Raw genomic sequence first — 15,917 nt, forward strand, 5'->3', positions numbered from 1 at the left:
TGATCTCAAATTTATGTATAGCCATTAATTAACAAGGAAGATTGCTATGTTTTTCCCATCATATGCAAATGTACATGTCTTTTATCTCTAATATATTCAGGATACATTTATCGATGTTATACTTCGGTACTTGTCTTTCTCAATTCTTAGAAATTAATTTACTTAATAGTAATTCCTAGGGGTATCAATTGTTAAAAGTCTTGACAAAGTAACTAGAGTGTTAGTTTGGTTTGAGTCAGTTTTCCTCTAAAAAAATAATCAAACGGAGGAATCTCCTTTCCCTGAATCCCTCACATTGGTGGCACGTATTTAAAATTCAACAGTTTGAAAAGTACTAGTATATGAGAGAGATCAAACTAAATACTGTACATTATTTTTGACTACTCATAATTACATACGGATGATGGAAACAAAATTAGAATAAGAACGAAAAAACCTAAACAAAAACACCTTCCTTTTTTCTGAAAAAGATTAAGAATTTACGCCCATATAGCCATGACAGACATGCCACCAGCCCTTAATAAAACAGCAAGATAAGCCCATGATTGAAGCTTCATATTATTCTGCAATTTGGTTCCCATAAAATCAGCTGCAAGGAGATCCACCAATGCCATATAATTCAACAGACCTCCTGAACATGCATTTAGCAATCCCACCACTATGAGTGCTGTTGGACTATTCTCACTATACACATTTGATAAACCTATTCCAAGTGCTATCCCAAATGGTGTTGTTAATGAGAAAAAGAACACCAGGATTGCTTTCATCTTCATACCATATTCCGCCTGAACACGAAATAACAAAAATTAGAGATAAGTTATTTGGAATTGAGACATAGTTATTTTCATACATGATCATCTATAATCACATACTTTTTTGATACTCATATTGATGCAATACAGTCAAATCTCTCTATAACTGCATCATTTGTCCCGATATTTTTATGTTGCTATAGCGTAACACTATTATAGAGAACACATAATATAACATAAGATGAAAGATCGTTCCACAGAATGCAGGGTTGTTATAGTGAAATGTTGTTATATGGCTATTATAGAGAGATCCAACTGTAATTAACAATTTTGACCGAGAATTGAAGTTTATTTTCAAGATTACCTGGAGGATGCAACCTCCTAGGCCCATTCCTTCAAAAAGTTGATGGAAGCAAATAGCAGCTACAAGTGGCCTAATTGTACATGGATTATCAGATGCTCCCATGGATAGCCCTATCACTACGGAGTGCACAATAATTCCAAGCTCCAAAACCTGCATTGCCATGACATTCAATTGTTAAGGTGAATAAACATGAAAATAATGCTTCTTTTGATATTCAGATAATCATCACAGTACCAAAAAAAAAAATGGAGTCATATACCACAATCATCGTATATACATTATACGAAGAATATTATATACGACTTACAACTTTATAAGTAATTTAAATATGACGGACGATTGATAGTTGATGATATACAAGCAATAGCCTTGTAATATATGATATGTCAAAATGCTCTTCATTTGCTACTCTATGGAAATCTACTATAAAGCCATCATTACTCCAATAATAAACTAAACTTTTGTCGATCTACTTATTTAGCAGCAATGTTTGACATGCCTCAGATGAAATAACCACTTAATTATATGCTTGGCCAGTTATTTTCACAAACACTATCAAGAATTCAAAGAGGGAATATGGAAGAGGCATACTCAATATAAAGTAAAAGTAAGCCGTGGCACTCATCTGCTACAGGACACCATAAGGTATCCGTTTCTACTTTGATCATCAAAGAATAAGATAAAATATTCCCTGAGTTTGTAATTGTGTCATAATTTTTTATTTTTTGACTTGTAGTTTTTTATATAAAAGAGACGGAATGACTTGTTTAAGAAATGAGAAAAATAGCTAGAGAAATTTATGTAAGATTGAAATATTTAAATATTTGTTGAGCAAAAAGATACGTTACAATCACAAAACATTGATGGAATTTTCAGAGGATCTTATAAGAATTGAGAAGCTTTGATCAATCACATTTGGCTTCTCCATGAACTGTTTATCAAAATTTTGTGACTCCATTTTCACATTATTATGAACATAATCTCTCCCTCCATTTCCCTCTCCACTTTCCAATTTGTACTTCTTAAAGTAACTCATCGCATATGAATCTACGCTTAGAGTTAAAATAGCCGAAAGCATAGCAACAAATGTCGTAAAGGGGAATTTTCTCCAAGGGTTCTCCGGCAAGTTATAATAAAGTCTATCGAATGTGTAGTTTTACATAAACGATGACTTGTATCCTATGTGGCTAGTATAACTCCGGAAGCCCAATGCATGATCAAGATAATTTCTAGTTTTTATTTTTTCAGGGATTCATCTAAATCAAAAAGTAATCATGCTAGTCACAAGAATTGAAGCAATGGCAACAAGTTTCAACTTTAATGCCTCGTTCTTGTTTCTACATCCATGACCAGTATCTGGACCACATTTCATTTTAGTAGTTTCATTATTATTTTGTGATTGACTTGTAGTTTTTGATGGAAAAGAGACGAGAATGAGAATGAGAAGAATAACAATAGATTTAGAAGAAATCTTTGGAGAATTATGTTTAAGTAATCACAATATATAGAATATTTCAGAATCTAATGACGATCTTATAAGAATTTTTGAAGTCAAAGCTAGTTTGTTCGAATGACATTTTTATCCTTAAGTTTAATCTAAATTAAGGTAACTAGTTCACGGTTAAATAATTGCCCAGAATTAACAATAAGAAAATAAAAGATCCCTAAATAATGGGATTATTTTTGGTCAAGAGAACATTATATATCAACTAATATTAAAGTCACCATATATACGTAGTTTTACATATGCCTAAGATACATATATCCTATGATTGGTGAACCCACATGATCAAGATAATTTTTAGTTTTTATTTTCAAGTATTCATCTAAATCAAAAACTAATTGATTTGTCAAAATTAACGATATATTGCGAGTGAAAAGTATGAAGCGATATATTTGAAAAAAACTCTATGAAAATTTACCTGTAATTATATCTTCTCAAAAGTTAATTTGTCAAAATTTTCGAAAAATAAGGTGCAAAAGCCATTATCATCAATTTTATTTAAGATGCCAACAAATTTTAAAAATTTCATCAAAAAAAAAAAAGTTATCAATATTTAAAAAAGACAAGCGCTAATAAAATCTTTTTCCATTATGTTTTTAGTAATCAATATATATAGAGAACTTAGAATGGCACAAAAAAATGAATATTTTCTAAATATGTAAGTGGATAACTAGTCCACGGTTAAATATTGGCCAGGAAATTAACAATAAGAAAAAGGCAAAGTCCAAATATACAAAAGTAACAAAAGAATTAACTTTTTTACAAAAGTTTATATATTATAAACGAAAACAATATAAATATAAATTTTAGAATCTCAATTTAGATTTTCAATTAAAATTAAAAATTTAAAAGACTATCCATTTTTTAAATCCACATACTAGTTGTATCACATAGATAAAAAATTAAAATCTATGGAACATGTGCATTTTAAAAAATGGATAATTTTTTTGAATTTTTTTAAATATTTTTTTTAATTAAAAAATAACTCTAAATTTAGGTACATTTTTAAAAAAAATTAAATTCTTAGTGATAATATAATCGCACTATTTATCACATAACCGATATTTTGTCCAAATTTTATGCAAAATTTATATATATACCATTTTGTAGAATTTAAATATTGTCTAAATCATAAAGTTAAGGGCTATATCTTCACCTTTGCCCATAAGAAAATAAAAGATCCCTAAAGAAGGGGATTATTTGTGGTCAAGAAAACATTATATATCAACTAATTCAAATTATTATTAAAAGAATATTATATCTATTGGTGATTGGTGAACCATTAAAATTAATTATGCACACTAGTCACCTTGCACGATTTCCGGTTCGATCGGTCGGATTTTTATCGAAAGTGTTGATTAGACCTAAAGGTGAATCCAACTTTAAAAAAGATAAAATATAATATATCTTCTTCAAAAGAATTGGCAAGTGTTATAACGTGCAAAAGCCATTATCAAAATTTCAGAAAAATTAAAATTCAATATACAACTAATATCTGTATTTTTATTTACTACTTATTATATACGTCTTAGTTTGGTTAATTATATATAAGGAAAGGCTAGTAAAGGTTAAGTTGACTACTAATTTTCCAGTTGTGTCATGTATTACACTAATGTAGTGATCTCTGATAATTACTTAAGGGAAATTGCATTTCAATTCCTTCAAATATCGACAAATCCTAATTTCAGTTCTTGTAATTACTAAATAGGTATATTAGACCTTCAATTAATCAATTTTTGATATGAGTACTTTTGATTCCACTAAGTGTACAAACCTTCATAAATTTGACGAACTTTAAAGTGCAGAACAATGTATATAATGTGATTATTGTATATATGGATCTTTCAATATAAAGTATATGTACTATATTTAGTGTTTTATAACTTTTGTCGTTCCTTGTGCTAACTACCCACCTCTTTTTTTTTTTTTTTTCACTTTTCCATTTTATAATCATTATTTCTATCAATTTTATCGTCTAATTCGAATTCCTGCGTGATTCTTCTTCCTGCTTTCTCTTCCTCCTTTATCATCTGATGAACTTCTCTCTTTAATAAGAATTTTTCTTTCATAATAATAATATAATGTTTCCTGATTTTTCTTTGAAGTGTTAAATTATTTAATTATTAATGTCTTATGTTAAGTTTATATTATCACTCCATATTTGAGTTATAATCTGAGCATCTAATATCACAATGCCTATACAAGAGGACCAAAAATAGGAATTTAATTAATTAAAGGTCAAACATTTAACCAAATATTACAAGACCAAAATAAGAATTCAATAATTGAAGGACCAAAAACGTAATTGTCCCGTTATTTAAATGGACTTCGACAGGACTGCACATGCGGGGTATAAAAGTTGGCCCCCTACACCATTTGCAAATTTTTTTTAATTAAAAATAATACAGCACAAATACATATTCTGAAGGTATACAACAGTAAGAATAGTTAAATTGCCCTATTACATATTATCAAGATATACAACATGTGCATTATATACTCCAAAGGTATTTAACACACATTTTTACTGAGATTTTATAAATATTTTTTCCTAAATAGTACTAAGTATATTATTTTTTTAAAAATGGGTATTTTTAGGAAATTATTTTTCGGCGCACGGCCATTCCGGTTAGTTTCCCTATTTAAATCCAGAGAAACTTTTAGTGAAATTTTTAGCGGGCACCTTATTTGATTGCCCCCATTTAATGCCCATTTTTCTATAATTTTTAATTGTTACTCGACAGTTTGGAATTCGCTTCTCCTGCTTCTCTTCTTCTTTATCTTCTAGTAATACAAATTTTTATATTCAAGGAACTCAACACTTAAATTGAATAACCACTACAAGAAAAAATATATTTCGCAACAAAAAAAAATTTGTTGCCATAGATTGATTATTGTTGCAAAAAGTAGTTTTAGCAACAAAAAAAATATTTTGTTGCATGAACTTTTCCCAACGACTGTTATTGCAACAACGTGCAACAACTTTTTTTTTTTTGGTTGTCAAAAGTACTTTTTGCAACAATAAACAATACTATGACAATAAAATTAAATCCTTTGGCCACAAAAAAATCATTTGCCAACAATATAACTAAGTTGTTGCCAAATATAAATTTTTTTGTTGCGATTTCTATACTTTCTTGTAGTGAACCTTACAACCCGAAATTTTTATCCCACTATATAATCGAGATCTAATCAAAGTGAATTACAGACGCGATTGTCGAAAGTATACACCATCACGGAAAGAACTTCAGTCGTAATCGTCTGAAGTATGCACTACCATGAGAGTACTTCCGTCACAAATTTCTGAAGTTTTAAAACAACTTCAAGAACTTCAAACGCGATTGTCTAAAATTTGCACCGTCACAAACTTTTTCAGGCAAACTTCAAACACGACTGTCTGAAGCTTATACTGTCACAAGAGAACTACAGTCATAACTATCTGAAGTGTGCCCACTTCAATCACGGTTATCTAAAGTTTGCCTTGCAACAGAAGAACTTTATATGCGGTTGTCTAGAGTTTGCCACTCAATTGTTTAAAATTTACCCCCCGAAATTTGTAACTTAAAACGCGAAATTTAGGAAGTTCAGTCATGTACGTTTTAAGTCTGTTCCAAAGTGGAGACATTTGCAAAACTTTGTACGCTGAGAGTATAAACTACTCTCTTATTTTCACTCAATTAGCTCAATTCAGTAACCAGCGAACCATATTCATGCATTTAAATTCCACGCTTGCCGTATAAATTTACATTGACTCATGGGAAAAATCGATTCGATTCCACTCATTCAAATAATTTAATTACCTGTAAAAGAACAGACTGTTCCAAGCATAATTTTGGTAATGGTTTTCTTAGCTGAGACCGCTCAAATTGCTTCTAAATGTCGTCCTATTTCACTTACTAATAAAAAAGACTCTAAATAAATTTTAAAGATGCCTCTCAGCATTTATAATTGAGAACGAATCGCAACTTACACTAAACATAAATTTTTTGGATGTAACTATTTTCAAAAGATGAATGAATATATTTCCAATAAAACTTTTAAAAAATTTAGTAAATTTATTCTTGATAAACAAAATAGGACTTATCGAAAACATAAATCATGAACATATGCGTCTTAAGTACAGGGAACACTTGACCACATGAGATCACCCTTTTCTGTTTCTATTTCATTAATTCATTTTCTTAAACTCAAAAGAGAGTCACTAGACCAAAAAACAGGAGAATACACCTGAGAATATTCACCAACTCCAACGACACAAGTACAATCATTTTATATTCATACACTTCAAAAAAAAAATCCCAGAGGAATTCTGAACAATAACACACACACAATACTGTTTCAACAAAATAGGATAAAAATCATCAGAGTGGATTTCAATTCCCACGTATAGACATAAAATGCTATAAGTGATTTCTTCAACAAATACCCCCTCCGTCCAACTATCAATTTAACTCATTTCACGTCCATTAAGAAAATAGTTAAATAAAAAGTGAAATTTTACTAAGTTATCCTTATTTATTAAATCTTTCTTCTTTCTTTTTTCTTTTTCTCCTTTTTTTTTTTGAGAATTGAGCAATATTTTCAAAAACGGCTTATTTAATGTTATGGATATACTAGTTGAAAACAATTATCGACTTCAATCTTGAATTCCTAAAGTATAGTATTTCGAGACAATTTTTTGAGCTAGAGTTACCGTTAATTTGGGACGAAGGGAGTACAAAGTAAAATAATCGAGGTGCGCAAACTGACTCGACCACTGCTCATTATTTTATTTTTCTTAAAGGCACATCTACTGAATAGTTGTTGGGGAAGGAGCAAGTTTGGAGCACATGTGCACAGTAGATTAAATGAAAGAATGACAAAACAGAAAGGACACCAGTACCCATAAAAACAGAAGGCCAAACACATATTCATGTATGAATAAGGTTATTGGGAGCCTAATGGTGAGTGGGGGATGGGGTGGGGTGGGTACCTTAATACTATTCAAATGGTGTCAGTGGGCATGTGATAGTATGGCCCTTCACAATTCATGTCCACATAAAGGAAACAACAAAATGAGACAAAATAGTCCCCTAAAGTTACCTTTAAATGCATAAAAGAACACACTTCAATTTCTATCCCCACCCTTTTCCCCTTTTCCCCCTCTTTTTCCTTTTCCTAATGTAACCCCGTGTACTCATAATGAATGATGAAAAAGGGTAATCTTTACCATTCTTCGCTTGATGAAAGCAGAGAAAAAAGGCTGATCTTAGCAGTCTTCCATTTCATTCTCCTTTTGGATTCCTCCAATCAAGTTGCTGTAACAAATTTTAACTGCTGACAAGCTAAATGCATATACTCATTTAGCAGAAACATGGTAATCTAAAAGTTTTTTCCTTTTTCTACATTAAGTTTTACATGATAGCAAGCTATGATTTAGAAGAGGGCAGAGAAAAAAAGTACTACTACACTATCTAAGGTTACTACTAATCTACTAGCCTTTGTTATGGTATTGTTCTGTGTGGTCCAGCACACAAACTACAAAAAGGGTACAAAAATAAACAGAGAGGGACCTCACTCCCATCAATCAGTTCATCTGTCCTTGACCTATGCATTATGTATTTGTTGTAAGTAGTATGGTATTGATGATGGCAACAATCTTGAGGAGATCTTCCTTACAGATCTTTTCTTCTGTTGTGTTTGCTATACAGCTAGAGGACTTTTACTACTTGTAAATGATTCTACCAAATTTTCTGCATAAACACACACAATGAAAATTTTGTTACATATATTTACAGATAGATAAGATGAAAGCAAATCTAATTTACAAGAAAGTTTTAGACATGAGGATGAAAGAGAAACTTACCAAGTTCAACATGTTGTTCTGCAGCTGATTTAGTAGGAGAAGTAAATAGGTTATCAGGAAGGATGTGGTCCAAGCTGCTACAATGACAAAGATATCTCAGAAACATTAGAAAGAATCCAAGAGAATTACCAAGAGAAAATCACCAATGCACACTACATAGCAAAGAAGCAATTGTATCATACTTTGAGCATCTTCAATGGGAAACTAATTCAGAAGGCTTCAATATATCATCATAACTGTAAACTTCATTTTGATAAACCTTAAAATTCCATCAAAGAAGTTGTTTAATACTCCCTCCATCCCAATTTATGTGGGGCACCGTTTGTTTAGGCACAAAGTTTAAGAAAGAAAGGAAGACTTTTGAAATCTGTGACCTAAAACAAACCTTAAACATTTGTGTGCCTACAAATCACATCATTAAGGGTAAAAAGGGAACTTTAAAGTTAAGCTGTTTCCAAGTATAGAAAGGTGACATACTTTTTGCGACAAACTAAAAAGGAAAGGGTGTCACATGAATTGGGACGGAGGGAGTACCTTTCTAGAGGATCAGAGTCATCAGCATTCGAGGTCTGTTCCTTGCCGCAACTGCCATTTTTGTTACTTGTATGTGGCATCTCCTGATTGTCATCAGCTGCATTAGCTGGGGGTTTGGTGGGTTCCTGGACACTGTTATTTTCTGCATGAGAAAAAACATCAGTCAACACTTGGTATAAAAACCAAAGAAGAAAAAAGACATGTGCTAAGTGTTAACCTGCTAGGTCTTCTTGGTTGATGTCATTAGACGAATAAACAAAACCCTGATTGTTTTGAAACTCAGGAGATGGAACACCTGGAGAGACGCTAGGTTGAAGGTGATTATTGTGATGATGGTTCTTCATCAGTTGCAAATTCATTAACCTTCTGCCTTGAAGCTCAATCGCTTGCTGCAATTCAGCATCCTGCTCCATTTTTCTTCTCAACATCATCTCGTGCGGATTATAAAACATCCTTGTTCCTGCAAAGAAAGACACTATTAAGGAGCCGTTTGGCCATGAAAATTATTCATTTTTTTCAGGAATAATTTATCACTTTATTACAGATCAGTGTTTGGTTATAAAATTCACAATCCAACTTGGAGTTGGATTCCAAAGTTGGAAAAGTGCTCTAAACCTGTTTTCCAACTCGATCTTCATAAATTCCAAGTAAAGTGCTCTCTTCTCTCCTTTGCAAAAGTATAACCAAACACAACTCCAACTTCAAAAATTCCAAATAAAGTGAAAAATGTTTGAAATCTATGGCCAAACACATATTAGTGTCTCCATCTTACAATTGGAGAAGAAAAGGTAACCTAGCTCGTTTTCTTACCAAAGGGCAGGGAATGTCATTGAGCTCCCTAGACTCAAGCCCCGAGGGGCTTAAACATGCTGAGAACTCAATGTTTGAAATCTATGGCCAAACACCTATTAGTGTCTCCATCTTACAATTGGAGAAGAAAAGGTAACCTAGCTCGTTTTCTTACCAAAGGGAATGTCATAGAGCTCCCTAGACTCAAGCCCCGAGGGGCTTAAACATGCTGAGAACTCTTCTCTATCAATAGGCTGCTGCTGTAGGTGAAGTTGCTTCCTTCAATTCAATTAAGAATGGAACATTAGTCACGCACAATGTATGTATAAGAAATCAATCACAACAGAAGATAATGTTCGTGGTTTCATACTTGTCTGGGATTTTTCCCTTTTCTTTGTATGGTTTAACAAGCACGCGAGAATCACACACGAAATGAGGGTTCCCTTTGGCCAAGATAAGCTTCACAGTTTCTGCGTAGACGAAAGTAACAAATCCAAACATTCGCTTCTGCTGATATGGAATTCTAACATCTTGCACTGGCCCGTACATACTTCAAAAAAAAAAAAAAATCAAGGACCACCTAACATTAATTATTCATTCAACTTGATTTTCTTTTATCCAATAGAAGAAAGAAGCACAAACCTAAAGTAATTGGACACATCCTCCTCCTTAAATGTGCTATCAGCAGGAAACGTCAAGTAAATCTGTCTCGAACTAGAATTCGAATTTCCACCCAGCGCCATTGCTGAAAACTCATTTCTGTCGGGTAAGGATCGGCCATGTTTGTGGAACTCATCACTTATCATTAATGCTGCTGCAGCCGATCTGCAATTCAGACCATAAAAATGACTAACTCGAAATGCGTAGCCTATATTCAATACCTCAACCTCAATAATGTCCCAACCTAAAATCTAAGCAGTATCTACAAAACCATAAGTTCTTTCTAGTATACCTAAAAGAAAAGCACAGGCTCACACACCATGGAGCAAGTAAATACACTATAAACCGACAGAATGCCATTACATCGAAAACATTACAAAAAAGAACTATTGTTGTGTTTGGTATGGAGGAAAACATTTTCCAGAATTTTCAATTTTCCCATATTTGGTTGGTCAAGATGTTTCAGAAAACATTTTCTCTAGAAAAACAAGTTCCTTAAAAATGAAAAAAAATCACTTTCCTAATGGGAGTAGGGAAAACAAGTGACATCCCAAGTTGATTGTCTCCTCCCCACCCACCCAATGCTGCCAACCCCCGCCACCCCTTGACCATCCCACCCCCGCCGCCCGCGAACCCCCACACCCCACCCCACCCCCATATATTTTTGCTAGATTACATTTATATACACTTTTGGGATAACATATTTTTGCTTGCTTACCAAAGACTAGAAAATAAGTAAGAAACCCACTTGTTTTTCAAGAGAACATTTTCCTTCATACCAAACACAACCAAAGTCTCAATGCCAAACTAGTTGGGATCAATATTAATCCTCCATACCCATTTGACTCTATCTAGGGCCATTTCATTCAATACTTAGTAATTGCCTCCAGGGACAAAATCAGGGCCACCTAAAACTAGGAATTTTCAAAACCTCGTACCTATACACTAACATACAATCTCCAACCAAACTGAAAATAAGTTGGTACACCATGCTAGAAATTGCACAAAAATAGCAGAATCAAAACAATGCAACACCCAAAAACCCATATTCAAGAACGCACTAATAAGTAGATAACTTTCCTCCAAATCAACCAACACAAGAAAATATCAGCACAATGCCAACTGTTAAACCCAAAAATTCTAAAATTCCAACTAAAAAAGGTGAAACGAAGTTTTTATCAACTCAGTTTAAGTACTGAACCTCCCAAGATCAAAAAGCTTAGTATTTTAGGGGCCGTGGATAATTTTCACTTTTTCCCGGTATTTATTCCGCAATCATGTTTGGACATAGAATTGTTACAATTTTCCGGAATTCAGCAATATTCCAGAATCCAAAAAAAAAAAAAAAATCAAGCTACCTGTTTTCACATTTTTCACTCCAAATCACTCACAAAAATTCAACATTTTTTCAAGTTGTATTCATGTCCAAACACAATCCAATTTCCAAATAACATTTTTCTACTTTTTTCCAAATTTCACATTTTTAATGCCAAACAACCACTTAACTATCCATTAGACACATTCAGAATCCTTAGAAGAGCAGAAACTGGGTAAATGGGTCAATGTAAAGAAAAAAATTCAGAGGAAAATTATTGGTTGTTATACTATGCATAAAAATTGCAAAATAAATGCAAGACACAAAAACCCAGATTCAAGAAAACATCAAAGTCGACAACTTTCCACGAAATACAACCAACACTATGCTAAAAATTGCAGAATTAAAACAATGCAACCACCCAAAAACCCATATTCAAGAACACACTAAAGTAGATAACTTTCCTCCAAATCAACCAACCACAAGAATATATCAGCCCAATGCCACCAACTAGCCCAAAAAATAAATAAAGTTCCAACTAAAAAGGTGAAACAATTTTTCATCAATTGTAAGGAAAGTTACTTGCAAGACAAAAAAAAAAAAATTAAAGAGTAAATACTGGTTGTTATACTATGCATAAAAATTACAAAATGAAATGCAAGACCCAAAAACCCAGATTCAAGAAAACACCAAAGTCCACAACTTTCCTCAAACTACAACCAACACAAGCAAAAATCAGTCTTAATGCAATTTTATCTGTATTTCGTAGGACAAGGGAACAACCGATAGTTATGCATAAAAATTGCAAAAGAAATGCAAAGACCCAAAAAAAAAAAAACCATATTCAAATTTGATTAAATTCAAAATATTTTCAAGTTCCAAAAACTGGCTCAGACCAATTTTTGCGAAAAAATTCACTTCCACTCACAGAATTTCAAAACTTTTTCCAAATAAAATGTATATGTCCAAAAACAAGTCCCAAAAATTACAACTTACAAAAAACACAAATAGTCAACTTTCAACTTCAAAATCTATGACCAAACAACAACAACAATAACATACCCAGTGAAATACCACATAGTAGGTTCTGGGCAGGGTAGAGTGTATGCAGACCTTACCCTACCTTGGGAGACCTTACCCTACTTTGGGAGGGTAGGGAGGCTGTTTCCGGTAGACCCTTGGCACAAGGACAAAATCTATGACCAAATAGCAACCAAAAATCAGTGTTAAATCCCATAAAAATTACCTTTGATTATCATTGTAAATACTCATGCATCTGTTATAACCAAATGGATGACGCCCACCAGAAGTAGCCATAAATCTCTGTTGCTGCATTTGCTGCTGTTGTAACGCTTTAACACGCAAAAACTCATCAAAACACTCAATATTAGACTCATCGCCATGCATAAAATTACAATTATTTCCATTCTTGCAAAACCCTCTTGCATAATACATGCAATAAGGAGTCCTATCATTTGACCCACCACCAAGAAAAACATCATTAACTGAACAACTCCTACGATGTTGAAACAACTGGTTTTGTTGTCTATTGTTTTCCTCAACAAAAACAATAGAATCATCAAAAGATGATGACAACTGATCAAAAACATTCCCACCATTGTTGTTTGGTATCATTCTAGGGGAAGATTGTTGAAATGGGTAAGGTGCAGATGAAGTGTTTGATGAAAGTCCTAAACGAGTTTTTGCTTGGTTTATAACTGAAATTAAATGATTTTCTGGACCAAATGCTAGTCTTATCATCTCTTTATCACCTTGGTCTTGTATTAATATACAACCCATGATTTTTGATGCGTTTTCTGGATCTATACTTTGGATTCTTGATAACACTGTTTTTGTTGCTTCATATGTATCCATGGTGTCACTGATTTTCTTTTTCTTTTTTTGTGCAAATGACCAAAGAAAGAAAAGGTTAGGGTTTTAAATAGGGGTTGATGAGAAAGAGAATTATTATGGAGATTAAAAGGGGTTTTATTTTTAAGATAATATGCTATAGTAATAGGATTTATTTTTATATAGAAATGGTTGTGTTGTGGGTTTTTATTAGAGGGTGGGAAAGATATTTATTAACCATGTTATAAAAGGCAATGATGGGTTGGTCTTATATTCGTGCAATCATTTTTTCATACCTTATTCTATACAAGTGTGTGGGTCTTTGAGTGGGATAATAATAGACATTGGAAGAGAGAGATACTCACACACCCTTCCTTTTATAATTAAGAGTATAACCTATTATAATTTGTTTATGAGTTAATTACCCTAAACATACCTATAATATGACTTAATCTCAGATACATCCTTTATATTTTAGAATCAAACATTTGCAGCCCTATAATATGAAAACTCCATACTTAAGGTATATTTGTAACTAAGTATTACATTAAAGAATAATTATTACTGTAAAAGATATGTTATTTTATTTAAAAAAATCATGTATTTCTCTTATAATTTAATTTAGCTTTAGATAATTATAGCTCAGTATGCCTAGTTATAAATATATTTTATGAGGGATGTAAGTGTTGGTAGGGGTAAGGTCTGTGTACATCTTAACCTTCTCATACATCATTTGTGAGATCATACAGGTTTGTTGTTATTGTTGTGTTGTGTAAGTATAGAATTTTCATAATATAAGGAGTGTAAATGCTTGATTTTAGGAAATAAAAGATATCTTTGAAATTGAGTCATATTACAGAGATATTTAGTATAGTTAACCCTTTATTTATCCCAATTTTCATATCACACTTTCAATGTCAAAACATCTAACCTCCACAAATAATAATAATTTATATAACAACCATCATTTTAAAAACGTAACTTCATTTAACAATTCATTTAAGTTTTTGTTAGTAACACATAGATAACACGTCGCCAACTAATAGTTTAATAGAGAGACATGAAATGAAATACACGAATAAAAGGCTATTTGGCTAAGCTTATTATAAGTATTTTGACTTGTTTATGTATTTTAAGTTGGTCATCCCAAATTTATGATTTTATATAATTTAGTTTTAATTTAACCAAATATTTAATACAATTGTATTCTTTATATTTTTGTAATCTCAAAAAGATTCTTCCTAAACATCACTTTTAATTATCACTGTATTACATTTTTGTCGTTTATCTTTTTTATGTAAGTAGTTTTGTTTAATTACATATATCTGTTGTAAATAGTTTCAAGGAAATTTTATTCAAACTGAAAAAGTATTTGTTAACAATTTTTTAACAAACACACTAACTACTTATTATTAATTTTGATATTTTTATTTGAACATGTGATTATTTATTTATATAATCGTTTCAACACCTAAATATTTTTTAATAATTAATACTTATCAACTATTTCTAATCAGCAAATTCAACTAAAATTTTAGTAAGAAGAGCAGCAAAATTTCTTAGTTGCTTGATATGTCGCAGAGCTGTGCTCGAATTCAAAATGAAATAAAGTATTATAGCAAAGAGAGAGTAATGCAATAGGATAGGATTCTAATATGTAGTGGTTGTATTAGAGTTGAAGTTGGTCGTTTTGAGTGGACCAAAGTCCTTTTTTGAAGGGAGATGCGTCTCAGTAGTCCTCCATTTAGAACGCTATAAATTATTAAATTTAGAACGGTATAAATTATTAAATATTTGGACTTATATATAAGTGTCAGCACCGAACTAATATCTCATTTGTTTTTCATTAAAATTATGACGTCCAGATTTAATATTAAAGCTATTTGTTTTCTTAACATTTAAATATATAAAGCTTCTCTTAATTTAAAAAATTAATAAATATAAAATTTAAATAAAAATACTAAATTAATATAATGCAATGTCAAATATATGATAGTTGGAGGCGATAATAGCTAGCGATGACGGTTTTGGATGTAGATTGGGATTGTGTTGGGTGGAGTCCAGAACCAAAGTGACCCAAAAAAAAAAAAAAACTTTTGAACCAAAATACCCCAACAAAAAAAAAAAGGGACATAAGTACCTTAGCGCGGAAATGACTTAACCGTATGGCGCGGCTAAGTCCTTTTAACGCAAGAAATATCATGCGTTATAGAACCCAGTAAAAAAAAAAATCTATAACGCAGTATTTTAGATGCGTTATAGAAACAGTAAAAAAAAAATAAAAAAATGGCCAACTTTATTTT

General features: G+C 31.9%; 2 protein-coding genes across 3 annotated transcripts; both read right to left on the reverse strand.

The window, feature by feature from the left end:
- Nucleotides 1-357: 357 nt before the first annotated feature.
- Nucleotides 358-1,387, reverse strand: LOC132032438 (fe(2+) transport protein 1-like). The gene is made up of 2 exons (XM_059422061.1): nt 1,117-1,387; nt 358-785 (listed from the first exon to the last, which is right to left on the reverse strand). Exons 1-2 carry the CDS (start codon nt 1,276-1,278, stop codon nt 480-482), a joined length of 468 nt encoding a protein of 155 aa, XP_059278044.1. The 5' UTR covers nt 1,279-1,387; the 3' UTR covers nt 358-479.
- A 6,550-nt stretch (nt 1,388-7,937) lies between these two features.
- LOC132032436 (zinc finger CCCH domain-containing protein 22-like) lies at nt 7,938-13,868 on the reverse strand. 2 transcript variants are annotated; one of them, XM_059422058.1, is made up of 8 exons: nt 13,010-13,868; nt 10,431-10,613; nt 10,159-10,338; nt 9,964-10,067; nt 9,217-9,459; nt 9,000-9,141; nt 8,466-8,542; nt 7,938-8,352 (listed from the first exon to the last, which is right to left on the reverse strand). In XM_059422058.1, exons 1-8 carry the CDS (start codon nt 13,636-13,638, stop codon nt 8,303-8,305), a joined length of 1,608 nt encoding a protein of 535 aa, XP_059278041.1. In that variant the 5' UTR covers nt 13,639-13,868; the 3' UTR covers nt 7,938-8,302. The 2 variants fall into 2 exon arrangements, with proteins under 2 accessions (XP_059278041.1, XP_059278042.1); XM_059422059.1 differs by having other exon boundaries at nt 8,466-8,539; nt 13,010-13,867.
- Between the last annotated feature and the right edge of the window lie 2,049 nt (nt 13,869-15,917).

The sequence above is a fragment of the Lycium ferocissimum genome, chromosome 10 (assembly GCF_029784015.1).
Source record: "Lycium ferocissimum isolate CSIRO_LF1 chromosome 10, AGI_CSIRO_Lferr_CH_V1, whole genome shotgun sequence".
NCBI lineage: Eukaryota > Viridiplantae > Streptophyta > Magnoliopsida > Solanales > Solanaceae > Lycium > Lycium ferocissimum.